This window comes from Ictidomys tridecemlineatus, chromosome 6 (genome assembly GCF_052094955.1).
Source record: "Ictidomys tridecemlineatus isolate mIctTri1 chromosome 6, mIctTri1.hap1, whole genome shotgun sequence".
In the NCBI taxonomy this organism is placed as follows: domain Eukaryota; kingdom Metazoa; phylum Chordata; class Mammalia; order Rodentia; family Sciuridae; genus Ictidomys; species Ictidomys tridecemlineatus.
The window spans coordinates 5,037,473-5,056,186 of NC_135482.1; the positions used below are offsets into that span (position 1 = coordinate 5,037,473).

The window sequence follows — 18,714 nt, forward strand, 5'->3', positions numbered from 1 at the left end:
GTGAGATATGAAGAGGTGGGACCAGGGGACAAGCGGGTAGAAAAGATGGTGGAATGAGATGGGCATCATTACTCTAAGTACATGTATGAAGAAATGAATGATGTGACTCTACTTTGTGTACAACCAGAGACATGAAATGTTGTGTTCTAGATGTGTACTATGAATTATAGCTGTCATATATAACAAATCAGAAAGGTGTAGTGGTGCACACCTGTAATCCCATTCTTGGGAGGCTGAGGCAGGAGGATCACAAGTTGGAGGCCAGCCTGGGAAATGTAGTGAGATCCTGTCTCAAAATAAAATGAAAACAGCTGGGGACGGAGCTCAGTGGTAGAATGCTTGTCTAGCATGCATGAGGACCCAGGTCTCCATCTCAGCTCTGGGCGGGGCAGAGGGAGACAGAGAGAGACAGGAGAGACCAGCTGGGACCTTTAGGAGATTAGTAGGTTTACTGTCTTCATGGTCTAATCCATTCATGAACTAGTGCATTGCAGGGTCGATGGGTCATCTCAAAGGTGGGTCTGTTATAAAGGGCAGTTTGGCTCTGTCTCTTCCATGTTCCCCTCTTGTCTTGTGAAGCCCTGAACCACCCTGGGACTCTGCAGAGTCCCCACCATCAAGAAGGCCCTCACCACATGTGGCCCCTTGACCTTGGGCCTTCCAGCCTGGAGACTTGCAAGCTGAATAAACCTCTCTTCTTTGTAAAGCACCCAGTCTGTGGTATCCAGTTATGGCAACAGAAAACAGATGGACAAGATCATCCTCGTTATCGGTTCCCCTTTGGGTTAAGCCCGTCCCCCAGGAGTTCTTGATAAAGAGTGTGTGGAGGTGACCACTGTGAACCTCACGTTCTTCCCGTGGGGGAGATGAGCACCCAGGACTCTGAGGGTTTGCCATGTGCTAGGGCCACCTGGCTGCTGAGCCGGGGGGGGGGGGGGTGGTGTTCTGTTGCTGCAGACTTTGTGTGTAACCCACTTGGTTCTTCCTGGAAGTTTAAGATTTGGGCCCCAGAGTTTGGATAGTTCACATGGCTCCTCCCTCGCGTGGTCTGATCCGTCCGTTGGGCCAGCATTCAATAGGCCCTTTCAGTTTGGAAACCCCTCTTCTTTGTTTTTCAGGATTGGATCATTTCCTTCCTCTGTTTTCTCACTTCTCTTTTTGAATCCTGTTACTCGGGGTCCTGAACTTCCTGGGCTGCTCCTCTGACTTGCTCTCCTTGCCTATTTTTCAGGGTTTGCTTTTTTGTTTTATCCTCAACTTTCTCTTCAGGCCTTCTATGGAGCCTCTTCAATTCCGCTCTCTGGTTATTTTATTTTATTTGTGGTACTGGGGATGAACTCAGGGGCACTCTGAGCTACACGCTCAGCCCTTTTTATTTTATTTTGAGACAGGGTCTTACTAAGGGGCTGAGGCTGTCTTGGGACTTGTGATGCTCCTGCATCAACCTCCCAAGTTGAGGGGTTACAGGTGTGTGCCCCCACGCTGGGCCTGCTCTCTCTCTCTTATTTTCAACACTCAAGAGATTTTTGTTGTTGTTGTTGTTCTGTGAATGCTCTTTTTTTTTTTTTTTTTTTAAATGTGATTTCCTGGGGCTGGGGTTATGGCTCAGTGGTAGAGCCCTTGCCTCGCATGTTCAAGGTACTGGGTTTGATCCTCAGCACCACAGAAAATAAATAAATAAAATGAAGGTCTTGTGTCCATCGGCCACTTAAAAAATTAAAGTAAAAATAAAATGTTGTTTCCTGTTCCTGTTTCACAGATGCAGGGTCTCCTCTTACCTAGAGATATCAGCCACAGTTTTCTTAAAAGCAATCCTTCTGTCTTCATAGTTTCCAAATTCTACGGGTTGCCTTTTTTTTCCCCAGATTATGAGGGCTTTCAGATGCTTAGGTATCTTTGGCTGGATTCAAAGGAAGGAACAAAATAATCTCGTGGGTGATATTTGTTAGTTTAACTTCAATAAAAGGTGAACATCATGGGCCATTTGTCTGGAAATTCCCTGCATTGCCAATACCTAGGCCTTTCCTTTGGACTGGTCAGACTCCACAGTGTCCTCAAGTTCCTGGCCTAGAGAGTCAGGGTCTGGCTCCAGGTTTCTGGGTCCTCACTGGGGGAGAGACTGGAGCAGGGTTCTCCAATCATCATTCAGGGTTGACTGTTTCAGCAGAGTGGGCACTTCACTGCTGTCCCTGGCATGCCCAGTCCCCTCTGGTTCGACCTTTTCCAGGCTAGCCCAGATGTTTGCCAGCGCGGAAAGGGCTCATCCAGGGGCCAGGAAGAGGAAGGGGATCAAAGGACCTAACCATTTTTTTTCAAGAATATTCAAACATTCCCCTTTGCTTTACCTTCGTTGACCCTCAGATCTAGAAGCAGCTGCTGCCACCAGTTCCTAAGTGTTTGAGGACTCTGTTGCATGACGAAGGGTGGGTTTTCTGCTTTCCCCGCTGCTAAGAGGGATTTAGCCATCTGAGGTCACCAAGTCAGCTAATACCGGTTTATCTGCTTTTCAGCTTTCAGAGATCTTGTTGATGGGGTCCCTTTTCCTGTTCTCCCTGTCCTTGGGGGTTAAACAATCCTTTCATGGGATTTATGGGCTTCCGGAGGCAGTGTGTGCTCAGCGCAAGTCTCAACTTGAAGATCTCTTCCACATTTTTATGACCACAGCATTCTATATGTTTGCAATATGGCACTTAATTAACCCCCCTAGTTGGACATGCAGTTCACCTCCACTTTTTCCTTGTCAAAAACCAGGCTGGCTGAATATGGTTGCACATGCCTGTAGTCCCATGGACGTAGGAGAATTGAGGCAAGAGGATCCTGAATTTGAGGCCAGCCTTGGCAATTTAGTGAAACCCTGTCCAAAAAAAGTACTGAGCATGTACTCAGCTATAAAGCACCTCTGTGTTCAATCCCCAGTACCTTAAAAATAAATAAATAGGGCTGGGGTTGTGGCTTAGCAGTAGAGTGCTCACCTAGCGTGTGCAAAGCCCTGGGTTCGATCCTCAGCACCACACAAAAATAAATAAAATAAAACAAAGGTATTGTGTCCAAATACAACTAAAAAATAAATATTTAAAAACAAACAAACAAGGCTTCCGCGGACATCCTGAGTATTAGGTCTTTGCTTATTTGATTCTTCAGACAAACTCAGTGAAGCAGATTTGCTGATGTGGTTTTCTGCGGACTGAGGGATGTGTGTCCAAACATCATCGGTTGAACCCCAATCCCCAGGGCCAGGATAGTTAGAGGTAGGGGTGGAGGCCTCGTGAAAGGGATCAAAGGGATCAATACCCTTATTTAAGAAGAGACGTGGGAGTTCTCGGTTTCTGCTCTCCATAATGGGATGAAGATACGAGAAGACAGCCTTCTCACCAGACATAGGATCTGCAAGGACCTTGATCTTGGACTTCCCAGCCTTCCCAGGCTCCAGAATTGTGAGAAGTTTCTGTGATGCGGGCCCCTTCCCCAGCAGCTGGAGTGAACTAAACTAAGACACGATTCTACCTAGGACTTCTCACCTTGAAGTGGCGCCTGCGCACTGGGTTCTCTACAGGAGGAGGTCAGGAAGCGAGTGCAGAACGCAGGGGGAGGGTGGCGAGAGGTAAGGCCAGACTTGGACTCCAACAGCTCTCAGAGCTGGATAACCCCAACTTCAATCCTCCTGTCAGACCCACCTGTCACTCAGCCTTTGAGCCTTTGTCTACTCCTCTGTAAACTGAGGACAATAATTGCACCCAGGCCTCGGCTGCTTGCTGCGAGGAATTCAATAAGGCTGGAAAACATCCAGGGCTTTGTTGAACAGCGGAGGGTTTATCGAGTGCGTGTCACGTGCTGGGAGTCGTGTGTGGTTTGCAGGAAACGTAAAAGAGAGCTGGTATCTTGCTTAGCCTTGGCAGAATCGTGTGCAAGAAGAAATGTGGAAGACTTTCAAGTGCTCTTTACATTCTAGGTGGAAGGAAATATTACATTGCTTTGCATTATTTAGTCCATAAGTATGTGTTGAGGGTTCGCTGCGGTGTGGTGCTATGAACTATTCTTGGCTGTAAGAGGTTGAAGGAAACACACCGGTTAGGTTCCGGTCTTCCAGCCGCACAGTCCCCAGCGGCGGCGGAAACAGTAACTGCGGAACCTTTCTCTTCCGCCCCCGGGTGCCAGGGGGAGCACGGCAGGAAAAGCGCGAAGGACCACGCGGCGCTGCGCAGCTGCACTGGGGCCTCAGTCGCCACGGTAACAGGCGCTGAGCAGGTGTGTCACCATGCGCGCCCGGGTCGCGCGGGCCGCTTGGGCCTGGGGCTGCAGTGTCTGCTGCCGCCGCGGCGTCTCTAACTTCCCAATACCTCCGCCGAGCGCGGTGGACGTGGCAGAGCTGCTACGAGGCGCGACGACCGCGGAGGAGCAGCCCTCGGCGGCGGCGGCGCGGCGAGCGCCCGGCCAGTGCTCGGTGCTGCTCTTCCCGGGCCAGGGCAGCCAAGTGGTGGGCATGGGCCGCGGTCTGCTCGGCTACCCGCGCGTCCGCGAGCTCTACGACGCCGCGCAGCGCGTGCTGGGCTACGACCTGCTGGAGCTGAGCCTGCACGGGCCGCAGGAGGACCTGGACCGCACGGTGCACTGCCAGCCCGCTGTCTTCGTGGCTTCGCTGGCCGCTGTCGAGAAGCTCCATCACCTGCAACCCGCGGTGAGGCTCGAGGGAAGGGGGTCTGCGCCCGGGCTCCCGCCTTCCAGGCCGGGTGCCTCCATAGCTGATGCTGGGCAGGCTCTTATCGAGTTCCGAGTTCTCGTAGGTGCCTTGCGCTGCTGTAGCGGTTGGCGCGGTGCTCAAAAGGAGAATCCCTACCCAAGGGGAGGCGGTCCATAGAAAGAGCGCCCTGTCAATTACGTAGCATGTCAAAGATATCAGTTATAAAAGGAAATATAGAGCAGGGAATGGAGTTGGGAGCCGAAGTTGGTCCTAACTGTTGAATTAATTATTGAATGATTCGTGTCATTGCCCTGGTGGTGGAATCCAGGGCCTTAGGAATGATGGGCAAGTGTTGAACCACACAGCTACACCCCCAGCCTCTATTAAATGATTTTAAAAGGATTAAGCTTCATCCTTAAATGAAGGATCATTGAGAAGATGACATTTTGAGGTGGCTTCACTTGAAAGTGAAGTTAATGGCTGTTAATATTGAATAGTATCAAGACAGTAGATGTTAAACTAATACTTGAGGGTCTTTCAGTTTTACAGCTACCTTGTGAAGTAAATACTGTTGTTATGGATGAGGAAAGGAGACTCAGGGATATAAATAGATTAGTTAAGTTGGCCTCTTGAGTCTTGATAATAACATTTACTCAGTGCTTACTGAGGTCCAGCTCTGTGCTGAGCTCTTTATTGACAATATCTTCACGAAATTCCCTTGGCAGTGACATGAGGAAGGTCTTTCTTGCCCTCATTTCACAGAGGGGGCTCGAGAGATAGGGGAGCTCTCCCAAGCTAAGAAATCCAGTCTCTGTGACTCCAAATTCATGCCTTTAACTTCTGCACTTAACTTTTACATACCTTATGGCCTGGGAGGCTGCTTCAGGCTAGAACAAGAGAATCCAGAGCCTTGGGTTGGGCTGTGTGTTACCAGACATGACTAGGCTTTAGCCTGCCTTACCAGGAAATTTCCTCATCAGTAAAAGGCTGGACACAATGAATGTCAGGGCCACCTGTTGACCGTCTTCTAGGTAGAGCACCACGCCAGCAGAACTTGGCTTATGATGATGCTAAATACTCTCATCCCTCAGGTGCAGAGCCCTGGAACTAAGCTCTCCCAGAGAATTTGACCTCGTTTTTTGCATCTCTCACTGCAGGTTATTGAAAATTGTATTGCTGCTGCTGGATTTAGTGTGGGAGAATTTGCAGCCCTAGTGTTTGCTGGAGCTATGGAATTTTCTGAAGGTACACAGACAGGGGCTTAGCTTTGCATGTGTGGGGAGATGATATTGCTGGACTCACTAGGATAAGGGACACTGTCACAAATGATACTGAACTTATTCAGGAGTGATAGGGAAGGGAACCCAGGAATGGGGTGACATTGGATCTCAAGGACCCTATTTCACCACGATTCCCTTTGAAGCCTGAAGGACTCAGTAGGGATTTCCTTTCTGTTTTGTAATCTCATGAAATCTGCATGCTCTTCTGTCTTTCCCCCCTACCTTGTACCTTTGTAGACCATTCACACATGCCCATGCCTGTCACTCCTGGTAGATGCTCAGTAGATCTTCATTGAATAAATGGAATATATTAATATCAGATCCTTGCTGGACATGGTAGCCAGCCTGTGATCTCAACGACTTGGAAGACTGAGGCAGGAGGATCCCATGAGCCCAGGATTTTGAAACAGGCCCAGGCAACATAGTGAGACCCCATGATAGAGAGATTTTTGCTTATGACCAAATAGGGAAAAGACTTGACATTTCTTTAGAGAAGACACACAAATGGCACAAAAAACAAAAAAAAAAAACAAAAAAAACCACAAAAAGATATTCAACATCACTAAATATCACGGAAATACAGATCAGTACCACAATGAAATAGTACTTCATACCCAGGTATGATGGTGCATACCTATAATCCCAGTGACCTGGGAGGCTAGATAGGAGAATGGCAAGTTCAAGGCCAGCCTTAGCAAATTATCAAGACCCTGTCTCAAATAATAAAAACGAAAGGACTGGAGATGTAGTTCCGTGGTAGAGCACTTGTCTAGCATTTGTGAAGACATAGATTCCATCCCCAGTACCACAAGAAGAGAAAGAGTATTTTATACCCACTAGGACAGCTTTAGATAAAAAAAAAAAAAAGAAGAGGAGGAGGGGGAAAGAAAATAAGCATTGAGAACAATGTAGAAAAATAGGAACCCTCATACATAGCTGGTAGAAATATAAAATAGGAGCTGGGGATGTGGCTCAAGCGGTAGCGCGCTCGCCTAGCGTGTGTGCGTTCCGGGTTCGATCCTCAGCACCACATACAAATGAAGATGTTGTGTCCTTCGAGAACTAAGAAAAAATAAATAAATGTTACAATTCTCTCTCTCTCTGTCCCCCTCTCTCTCTCACTCTCTCTTTAAAAAAAAAAAAAAAAGAAATATAAAATAGTTCAACTACTGTGGAAAACAGTTTTGACAAACATGTGACCCAACAATTCTGCTCATAGATACACACCTAAGAAATTAGAACATGTCCACACAGAAAAACTTGTACACAGATTTTTATAGCAGCATTATTTACAATAGCCAAAAGGTAGGTTGATCAGATGAATGTGGATAAACAAATTGATTCACCAGATGGGAGAATATTTTTCAGTCATAAAAAGGAATAAAGAGGGCTGGGGATGTGGCTCAAGCGGTAGCACGCTCGCCTGGCATGCGCGCAGTTCTGGGTTCGATCCTCAGCACCACATACAAACAAAGATATTGTGTCCCCCGAAAACTAAAAAATAAATATTAAAAAAAAAAAAAAAAAAGGAATAAAGAGCTGGATGTGGTGGTGCTTGCTTATAATCCCAGCAGCTTGGGAGGCTGAGGCAGGAGTATCCCAAGTTCAAGGCCAGCCTCAGCAACTTAGCGAGACCCTGTCTTAAATTAAAAATAAAAAGGACTGGACTGTGGATGTGGCTCAGTGATTAAGTGCCCCTGGGTTTAACCCCTAGTACCCCCCCACACACCAATTTTTTTTTTAAATAAAAAGGAATAGAGTCCTGGTATGTGCTGCAGCATGGCTGAACCTTAGAAACATCCTAGGTGAGAGAATCAGACCTAGGGGATGGTGCCTTTTATAAGAAACATCCAGGAGCTAGGGAAGGGACTCAGGGGAAGAGCACCTGTCTGGGAGGTGTAAGGCTCTGGGTTCCATCCCCAGCACTGCAAAAATCAAAACTAGAAAAAAAGAAATGTCCAGACTGCATGATTTCAATCCATAGAGACAGCAGATTACAGGTGACCAGGGGTGGAGAGAGGAAGAAAGGGGAATGGAGTGTGGTGGGATCCCCCACCCCCATACTGGGGATTGAACCCAGGGTACTCTACCGTAGCCCTTTTTGTCCTTTATTTTGAGACAGGGTCTTGCTAAATTACCCAGGCTAGGCTTGGACCTGTGATCTTCCTCCTTTAGTTGGATTATCATCTGTGCCCACTCGGCTGGCTCACCTCCGCTATTTAAACAAAGTGTTATAGCACTATTCAGGAAATGAAAAGGGGAGAGTTTCATATTTCCATATCCTAGTAAAACTAATACCTGTAGAGTTAATTTTATATATATATGCAATTTGTAGAATTACAATATAGTCACGATTTTGGGTTGAGTTTTTCATTTGACATTTGCTTGGCTGTTGCTCTCGAGCCAGCATGGAGAGTTAGTTACACAGCTCCCCCACCTCCCTAATGTTCTTTCTCTGCTTTCTCTTATGGGCTCCTTTGTTGTCACTGGAATCGAAGCTAGGGGCACACTAGCTATATCCTCATATCCTCAGACCCCTTTTTAAAAATTTTTTTCAGACAGTCTTGCTAAGTTGCTGAGGCTGGCCTGGAACTTGCAATCTTCCTGCCTCAGCCTCCAGAGTTGCTGGGATGACAGGCGTATGCTACCATGTCCAGCTCTACCACAGGCTCTTAGTAATATATGTGCTGCACAATTTCTGGGATGAAGGACTAAACCCCATACACGTATCTTAAGCGCTGAGTACATGAGGCATGTCACAGAGAAAGCTTGTGGACTTGACCTTGGGGACCTCTGTTGCCCGGCAAGCTTGGGTGGGTTCTTTCATCTCTTTTAGACGTGGTCTGCCCTTCCCTGCCCAGGAAGTAGAGCCAGGACCTGCAGGGGTGACTGTAGTCACAGCCATTCTCACATCACAGTCACTGGCCCTGACTGTGGGGGCAGAGCCCTGTTCTCTCAACATTTTTATTCATGTTTTATTGAAATTCATTTACTTGTTTGTGCTTGTACAGCAGCCCATGTATCTGTTGGTTCTTAATTGTTTTGTTTTTTTCAATATGATTTCTCTTAAACAATAATAGAAATTCCTAGTCTTCACAACAACCCAGGCAGATGGGGTGTTTTGGTCCTCATCTTACTAACCAGAAATTTCAACCAGTCAGAGGTTCTGGGCAGTGCAGCTACCATTTGCTTTCTGTCCTTACTGGGCTCCTCAACATGGCTGAGATGTTGACATCAGGGACCAGACAATTCCTTGTTTGAGGGGCCCTGTCCTTCACCTGGTAGGATGGTCTCTCCTGGCCTGTACCTGTCACGTGTCAGTAGACTCCCCAAGCTGTGACAAGCAGAAAGTGTCTCCCACCCTGCCTGAGGTAGAATCACCCTGGTTGAGAATCCCTGTCCTCCACCACCCAGGTTTCCAGGTAGGAGGCTCCTCAAGCTGCCCCGTAGTGCCAAGGAGGACTCCTTGCTTTGGACAGCAGAAGTAATCCCTCTGCATTCAGACACAAACAGGTAGAACTGCGGCCTCTGGGCTGTAATAAACATCAGTGTCAACATCTGTCTGGGCCTCCCTCCTTTATTGTATGTTTTGATTTTTCCAAATGCATCTCTTTCTGGGTAGGTCTGTATGCAGTGAAGGTTCGAGCTGAGGCCATGCAGGAAGCTTCAGAAGCTGTTCCCAGTGGGATGTTATCTGTCCTCGGCCAGCCTCGGTCCAAGTTCAACTTTGCCTGTTTGGAAGCCCAGAAGCACTGCAAGTCATTGGGCATAGAGAGTCCTGTGTGTGAGGTGGCCAGCTATCTCTTTCCTGATTGCAGGGTGATTTCAGGACAACTAGAGGTTGGTGTTGATGGGAACCACCTTCATAGGGCCCAGTCCAGCAGGGCAGGCAGGAGTCGCTGTGTACCTGTGAGGCCCCCATGCTGGAGTGGGTGCCCGGGCAAGCGTGGTGAGGGGACTGTGTGGTAGAGAGTGCTGCAGAGGCAGGGGTCAGGAGGCTAGGATACAGCCCACTGCACCCCAGTAGAGGGGGTCCTGAAGAAATAGCCCAGCCCGCATGTAAGCTCAAGGGACTGGATCAGGCAATCCTCAGGGCCTCTCTGGACGCTTCTGACCTGGTTGCTTCCTTTGAGGAAGAGCTGCTGTCTGTTGGATTGCTCTGCCTCACCCTGCTTTTCGGTAGGGGGTCTGGTTTTGCCCACAGGTGAATTTCCTTCCCTCTTTCCTTTCATTTGCTGCTTCCCCAGACGTCACTAATCAAGCATCTGCTGTTTAACAAGCACTGGGGGCACTGGGACTGATTAGTCAGAGTTCCTGCTGCTAAAGACCTGCAAGGACAGGTGGTTGCAAGTGCTTGGAGATGACAGAGGCAGATGGTTTTTTGAGACAGGGTCTTGATGAGTTGCCCAGGCTGACGTCAATCTTGTAGTCCCCCTGCCTCAGACTCCCCAGTGGCTAGGATTAGAGGCGTACACTACAGCTCCTGGCTAGAGGCAGAATTTGAACCCAAGTCTTTCTCTCTGTGGAATTAGTGTCCTCCACCTGATCATGCCCAGATGGTCCCTTCTAAGGGCTTGCTCTAGGCCCATGTCCTCAGATGTCCCTCTAAATCAGCCAAAGCCCACAGGGCCTCTTATGACTCTTCTGACTTGATGGGCAGGTCAGTTAATTGGGGAGTAGCCCCGAAGTGTCCAGGAGAGGCCCCTGGTCAGGCAGGAATCTCTTCCACAGTGTTCCTGCCACATCCCATCTACTGTAGGTAAGGACTCCTGGAAGTCCCAGATTTGTTCGGTACCCAAGGAAGTGCAAAGAACTCAGGGAAGAGAGGGCACCTGAGCAAGAGGCCCCTGTCCACCAATTGATATTGAGAAAACTCCTTGAGTCTGCTAGGCCAATGCCTGGGCCAGGGGGCATCCATAGAGTAGCCTGCTGAGCCTTTTGATTGAGACTTTGACTCCTGTGGCCCTAACCCGGGGCTTGAGTTGGCTTAGCAACCTTGAGCAGGTTCAGAAACCTGACCTGGAATGTGCTTGGAGACCACAGATGCCACGGAGGTGCCCTGAGTGGCTGTCCACATAGATGCAGGTCATAAAGACAGCGTAGGCATGGTGGACGGCTACAGGGTTCTGGAGGCCCCTGGTCAGAAGACTCAAAGCTCCTGGGGCACGTCGTCAGATGGACTGAGGATGATAATAAACTTGAAGTCCCAGGACAGATCATTCCCAGTTGTGCTATAGGAGCCAGCAACCCAAACCTCTTGGTGGCCACAGCATGCTACGTAGTGCCCTCTCGTGGTACTTGCCTGTCCTGCTGGGCTCCGCTGACCATTTTCACCCCAGAGTTCAGACTGCTGGGTCACCCTCTGTGGAACCTGATAGACTAAAGACAAGGAAAGTGTGGTGTGGGCTTCACTGGTCAATGTACGTCCCACAGTCATGCTTGGATGGGCAGTGAACGATTTCCCTGTGGAGCTAGAGGATGCAAACAGAGATGAGTTAACAAACCAAAGTGGTAATCCCTCCTACCCTTTTAGGGAAGAGATAGCTGTCCTGTTATTATAATGACTTTCCAGTGGACATGGTGGATGATGAAAATTTATAACGCTTATATAGCAATTTTATGCTAAGTAGAGTTCTCATAGCCCTGGAGATAACTATTGTCATCCCCATTTTACAAATGAGAAAACTGAAGCACAAATAAAGTAAAAGTGCCTGTGATCATGTATCTACATGGGACCAATTTCAGTCCTACCTCAAGTGCACTAGGGAGCACCTCTTGTTGCCCGTGCCCTGCCTCTGAGCAGGCTGGGAGTGGAGTCAGGAGCAGTTGTCCTGCACAGACCTCCTTTAGCAGCCCCACTGTGGCTTGGCTCGTTGTGCCCTGAGGCCAGGGCTTCTTAGGAATGTTTACTGTTTTAAAGGCTTTTGCAGATCACAACCTACTGATAGCTGCAGGGCTTCTCAGCTGAGCTGCCTATTTCATGAGTTTCCTGAAAGGGGGCTTGGATTTTGCCTCTTTATTCTGGTCTTGAAGATTATGGAGGAACAAGAAGCTGGTAACACTGAGGAGAGGGGAGAATTCTAATGGAGAATGAACGCACCTGGGAGACGCTCTTAGGCAGCACATTTGAGGAGTCTCCTGGGCAGCCTTATAGAGTGGGCGAAAGGGACGAGAGGGAAGAGGTTCAAAGATATGAAGTCACTGCCTGAACCACCAGAGTGGTCAGCACTGAGACGGGGACAGACCCACATTTCCACATTGGCAACTTTTCAGACGTTCTGTGGTCACTTTCTCACTAGGGGCATAGGAATGGTCAGCTCTGTAAAGCAGGATCTCTGGGACACGGCACACACCAGCCCGTTCACCCGGGACTAAAGATGTGAATTAGGTTCTCACACAAGGGCTCACGGGACTAACCCTGTGTGCACATGGAGAAACGCACTGCTGAGCCCAGGCCAGGACCTTGGTCCCAGCCAGGACCACACCTCTGCCCCTGGGGTCCTTCCCCAGACCTGCCTGGCTGAGCCTCTTTTCCCCCCTCAGGCTCTGCGGTTTCTCCAGAAGAATTCCTCCAGGTACCACTTCAGACGCACCAAGATGCTGCCTGTGAGCGGCGGCTTCCACACCCGCCTCATGGAGCCTGCTGTGCAGCCCCTGGCACAGGTTTTAAAGACAGTGGCCATCAGGAAGCCGCTGGTGGCCGTCTACTCTAACGTCAGTGGGAGCAGGTACCTCCACCCCACGCACATCCGGCAGCTGCTGGGGCAGCAGGTGGTGTCCCCGGTGAAGTGGGAGCAGACCATGCACGCCATCTACGAGAGGAGGAGGGGCACCGAGTTCCCCAGCACGTGGGAAGTGGGCCCTGGCCAGCAGCTGGGGAGCATCCTGAGGAGCTGTAACCTGAAGGCCTGGAAGGGCTACAGCCACGTGGACGTGCTGCGGGCCAGCGAGGACCCAGTCGCGGACCTGGACCCCAGCGAGTCCCCCCGGTGACTGCTGAGGGGCTCGAGACCCTGGGCAGAGCCGGGGAGCTGGGCCTGCCCTCCCGGCCGCCGGCTGCCCCGGGATGGAGAGGGAAGGGGGGCCCGTGCCCAGGGCCACGTGAGAAGCACTGAGAGGGAGGGCTTCTTTCCATGACGCAGCCACTCCTCCGCCTCGAGAAGACCAAGGCCACCTGGGCACTGGGTACCTGCAGAGCTGGACGCCTGCCACCCCTTCAGACAGGCAGGGTTTGCCCCATGGAGCTGGTGCCCTGCCCTGTGGATGCTGAGGACACACCAGCATGGCCTCAGCCAGGCCAGAGCCAGAGGGGCCCTGCACTGCCCTGCAGCCTGCCAGTCACCTGGGGCCCAACTCCTGGCTCCTTTGTCCCTGAATCTAACAGGCTCAGGATCTAAGTGACCTTGGCAGCCACACTGTCCACCCCTCACTCAGCCGCATTCCTATAGCCAGGGAGCACATGTTAAGTCCTGCCGTGTGCCAGAGAGCAGGTGGCCTCTGCCCTGGCAGAGCTCCCTGAGCAAGCTGGGCACTGTGGTGTGCTGAGGCAGGGGGGACGGCTGGGCCCTGACCCCCCAGCGAGCCCCAACCTCTTTATGAAGGGCCATCCATGGTCACACTGGTCACTGCCTGTGGCCCCAGGAGCCAAGCAAGACTCTCTGAGGTCCAGCTGTGCAAGCTGACATTAAATACCAGCCACTCTGAGCTCTGCACCTGGTGTTTCCATCTCTCAGTGACAGGGGGACATCTCAGTGGGAATGAAGCCCCTGATTGTCTTAAAACACGACTGTTTCTTAGGCACAAGTCACACCCTGGATGGGGGCTTCTCATTTTCAATTCTATAGTGTTTCTGCCCAGGACCCTGTTGGCCTCTGGGCAGAAACCGTCCATGTATGGGCCAGTACCCCTCTGTCCTGGCTCCAGGCCACTCCACGCCTAAGCAGTGCTTCCAGGCATTGTGACCTCAGGATGCCCCCCAGGTTTCCCTGCAGCCCTGGCTGAGGACCACTGCGGAGCTCCCCCCAAAACTCAGTTCTCACCACAGCCTCCTGAGTGTCATCCAGGGCATGGAGCCCTTTAGAAAGGACTTTTTATTTCCTCCCTTTTGTTTGAAGTCGGGGTCTGGCTGAGTGCGGTGGCGCTGCCTGTATTCCCCCAGGGAGCCCAGAGTCACCTTAACCCTCTGTGGGCACATGATGGGCCCCTCAAGCCTCCTTGGTCTGAGGGAAGTCCCTCCACTGTCCCCAGACAGCCTGCACCCCAGCAGGCCCAGTGGCTGTCCCCAGGGCCAGGTCTGTTCCACCACCTTGGCTGGCCCAGGGCCTGCTCAGGGCTCTGCTGTGTGGAGGGCTTCAGGAGTCAAGAGGCACTAGGTGACCAGTGGGTTTTCTGAGCCATTGTCCACCAAGACCCGCCTCCACACAGGGCTGGGCTGTGTGTGAGGTGGGTCAAGTGTGGAGGGAATGTGCCAGTCCCGATTCTTGCAGTGTCCCAAGGCTTGGGGACAGTGAAGACTGCTGGGCCCTGCTGCAGCCAGGGATGGGTGGAAGCAGCCTGAAGCCAGATGTGCAGGCGGCAGCTGGCCTGTGAAGGGGGCAGGCCTCGCAGGCAGCCTCCTGGGCACTGCCTCTTGCCCTCTGGTGGGTGCACTGCCTGGCATGAGCACCAAGGTGCCAGCCCAGGGTCACAGCTGCGTTGGTGAGGAGAGGCTGCAGCCACATGCCTGTGTCAGAGGCTCAGCCAGGTCCCTGTCCTGGAATGGTCTGTGGGAGACGCTGTGTAAGACCCTGTCCTAAGTCAACTTCTACCTCCTTTGCCATGCCCAGGCCACAGTAGGAATTAGGGACTATGGGATGTCTGTCTTGAATAATCTGATTTATTGTCCTCAAATTTTTGGACTAATCTGTAAGATCCATCAGGTTTTCTTCCTGGTAAAATCAGGGTATTGGGGCCACAATTGTTGCTCAGTGGTAGAACTGGTCGCCTAGCATGTGTGAGACACTGGGTTCCATCCCTGGCACTGTAGAGAATCAGATGTGACTGCGCTACTATTACTATCCTTGATGGAGTCTGCCTGCAAACGGGATATTCTGTCAAGGTATAGATAGGTAACAGCGGACATGCTTGAAAACGAGGTGGCTGCTGTCCTTGGGATGGCCTGCTCGCAAAGGAGAGGCTCCTTCAAGGTTTAGATAAGGTAACAGCGGACATGCCTGCAAACGGGATGTTCTGCCAAGTGGGCTAAGAGGGCGCTGAGAAAAATTTTATTATCTGTTCCTAACAAAGAGCAGAGCTCAACATACTCCGGGCCGAGAATAGATTAGCCATGAGAAGCGGGTCACTTCTGATTAGAAAGTAAAACTTCTGCCTGCTATGTTTAATTAGCTGAAAGACCTGATTCATTGATGTTGGAAGGCTGCCTTCTTTGTTCACAATACTATAAAAATATTGCTTGTACACAATAAAGGACTTTTTTTTTCTGCTGCTGCTTTGCTTGCTCTGCTTCTTCTTTCTTTTCCCCTGCTGACCTGCAAGTGAGTTACTGCAACATGGCACCACATAAAAATAGAAACAAATAAAATAAAGTTACTGTATCAATCTACAACTAAAAAATATATATTTAAAAAACATCGGGGTATTATAAAGGGACATGCTGGATTCACGGAGGCCATCTTTAAGCAGTTCTGTATTGCAGGTTGTAATCCTCATCTCCCTTCAAGAGGGATCAGGTATTGTTTTCTGTTGTTTCTCCTATAATTTTTAGTTCAATGTGTATTGGGGTAAACTTTTTTTTTTCTTTTAAAGAGAGAGAGGGAATTTTTAAAAATATTCATCTTTTAGTTCTCGGCGGACACAACATCTTTGTTTGTATGTGGTGCTGAGGATCGAACGCATGCCAGGCGAGCGCGCTACCGCTTGAGCCACATCCCCTGTATTGGGGTAAACTTAATCCCTTTCAATTTCCCTCTTTTGTCCAGACCTCAGGAAGAATCTTTTCTTCCTTCTTGGCAGTTAGAAGGTCAAGGGAAACTTGAATTTCCCTAGGACTAATTTTCAATCTGATTCCTAGTATGGCCATTAAGTCTCAACCTAAGAGATTGGTCCCTGCTTTTGGCACAAAGAGGAACTCTTTTTGGGTCTATTTTTGTATCTTACTTGGGTCTTTTAAAAAATGGAGACATTAAACTTAGCATGGTGGCTCACACTTGTAATCCCAGCAGCGCTGGAGGCTGAGACAGGAGGATCTCAAGTTCAAAGCCAGCCTCAGCAACAGTGAGGCCCTGTCTCTAAATAAAATACAAAATTGGGCTGGGGATGTGGCTCAGTGGTCGAGTACCTCTGAGCTCAATCCCTGATACCCCCCCCCAAAAAAATGGGAACATTAAATCCTTCCTCTTCTACTCCCAACACGAGCAGCCACCTGCTGGACATTGGTATATGGGTAAGGTGATGTGCTTAAAAGGAATGAGCTGCCCCAAGTCAGTCAGGAAAGGCCTCTTTTCCCCTTGGGTTCCACTTCTTGGTAGAAGCCCTTGGGTGGGGGAGCTCCTGGCCCCCCTCACCTTCTTCACAGGTCATGAGGGGTGTCACCTTGTCCTCCCTTTCCCATTCGGGGCTTTCCCTCCCGAAGTACCCTCCTTCAGAGCAGCCGTTTTCTCCTTTTCCCTCCTGAGGTCCTTTGGCCTGTGTCTCCTGGGTGTCTTGATTAAAGCCATTTTTAGGGCCCACTTTTCTTTGGCTTACTTGTTCTCTGGTAGAGAGCACAATTTGAGCCTTTGTTTCTCTTCACTCTTCTTTACATATAGTTTTTGTGATTCCCTCAATAATTAGTCTAGATTTTATCCTTCCAGTTTTCTAGTTTCTGTAATTTTCTAGCAATGTCAGGCCAGCCATTAATCACAAAGTGTAGTTTTAACGTTTTTGCCCTAAGGGGCCATCAATATCTACTCCAGAATATCTCCTCATCTGCTCCTAAAATCTACCCAAAACTTCTGCTGGCGCTTCATCTTTCCCTTGCTGAACACCAAAGCCTTGGCTTTTCCCTTTACAGTTAAATCTCTGTGATCTCCAGCGGGCCCTTGACTTGGGCAGGCAGAACCTGATCTGGCTGCCAGACTGTTCTCCAAATCATTCCCTGTCCCGTCCAGAAAGTAAAACACTCGAGATGGACAGAAGCTTGGTCCGGGTGTAAAGCTGGGGGCCGTGGAATTGGTCTACGTGGTCTGTAGTCCCGTGGTGTGGGTCTTCCAACAGAGCCTTTGGTTCCTGTTTTAAATTTCTCACCCCTACAGTTCAGGCAGCATTTACAGATGGGATTTCTCCACCCCTGAGGGAAACTTCCCCGTAAGGGTCCAGGGGACAGTACCAGGGAAAGTGAGGTGCTGGTTCCACATGACGGCAGGGGGCTCTGAGTGTCCTTTTGTCACTGTTTCAACTCCTTCCTTAGCGTTCACGGCCAAGGACACAGAAGAGTGGAGGCGTGGAGGCCCTGGATGGGCTCAGATTCCTCCAGCTTTCATGGTTGGACGGTATTGGCCTTGAGGAGCCTGGGGTTCGAGTCAGAATTTCAGCCACAGGCGAGGGTGGTGGAAGATTGGCTGGGGATCCCACTTGTTTGGCTCCCCCTCTGGCTTTAGGAATCTTAAGGGGGAAATGACCACAGGTCCTTTTCTTCAGGAGAAGGTAGAATCTATTTCCTCTGGTAGAACTATTTTTTTTTAATATTGATTGTTTAGCTGTAGTTGGTCACAATGCCTTTATTTATATATGGTGCTGAGGATCAAACCCAGGGCCTGGCCTTGCTAGGCAAGGGCTCTGCCACTGAGCCACAGCCCCAGGCCTAGAACCAACATTTTAACATAAGGCCCAGAGGACTCTAGGGGAATGTTGGTGTCTTTCCCCTGCCAGTGTTCTTTTTCTCCAGAATATATTCTTTATTCCCATCAAGCTTTCCTGGGGCTGGCCTCCTGTCCCTGGATAGAGTTTCAACCTCCTGGCTGCAGGCTCCCTGCACTCCTCCCCCAGATATCTGGCCAGATGTCCCGACCACCAAGGGAGTACATTTTTTCCTCCCTTAGTCTGCTGATGGATCTGGTCCCCACAGTGCTTGCTGGGCCCTTCCTGGTATTGCTGATCCACTTCTGCTTTGGGGTCTGGCCTCAGAGATCCAGGTTTCCTCCTCCACTCTGGCCCCCTAGGCAATGTATGGAGCCCCACATTACACCCCCAAATTTGCTAGAAATACCGGATGCCACGAGAAATCACACATACTAGGAAGTAGCTGGGCAGGGCAAATTTTACTTCTGCAGAAGGGTGTGCTAGGGAACAGAGCAAGCAGGCACACCTGGGTGGAAAATCCCAGTTTTTATCCCTAAGGGAAGCCCTGCCCCTGGTTCTGCTAGGGATATAATCTACAGGACTGTCTAATTTAAAATGGGGAGGGCAAGGTGAGGTCCCTAGTTAAGGCATTGTGACTGGAAGATGGGGCAAAGGGAGATCATATCTGGGGTCTGTGTTCCTGCCCACATATAGCATAGCCGTGAGGTATAGGCTGGGAGCGTAAAGTGGCTACAGTTTAGTCATATGGTTTGTGGCTTAAAATAGCTCCACCTAATCACACATTGTGAAGTTTTAAGTTCTAAATCACAGGGATATGATTTTGTAACACTAGAAAACTCAGATACAGGTTTAACTTCCACAGAAAAGATCATTAATCTTACAGTCCAAACGGGGACGGAATCCCGGTGGGGACAGGTG

The 18,714-nt window shown here is 49.9% G+C and overlaps 1 protein-coding gene across 2 annotated transcripts; it reads left to right on the forward strand.

Moving 5' to 3' along the window:
• Window positions 1-4,190: 4,190 nt before the first annotated feature.
• Window positions 4,191-15,444, forward strand: Mcat (malonyl-CoA-acyl carrier protein transacylase). 2 transcript variants are annotated; one of them, XM_005338598.3, is made up of 4 exons: window positions 4,194-4,675; window positions 5,836-5,923; window positions 9,581-9,798; window positions 12,502-15,444. In XM_005338598.3, the coding sequence occupies exons 1-4, from the start codon at window positions 4,256-4,258 to the stop codon at window positions 12,949-12,951; spliced, it is 1,176 nt and encodes a 391-aa protein (XP_005338655.2). In that variant the 5' UTR covers window positions 4,194-4,255; the 3' UTR covers window positions 12,952-15,444. The 2 variants fall into 2 exon arrangements, with proteins under 2 accessions (XP_077908731.1, XP_005338655.2); XM_078052605.1 differs by lacking the exon at window positions 9,581-9,798 and having other exon boundaries at window positions 4,191-4,675; window positions 12,502-12,820.
• The last annotated feature ends 3,270 nt before the right edge of the window (window positions 15,445-18,714 follow it).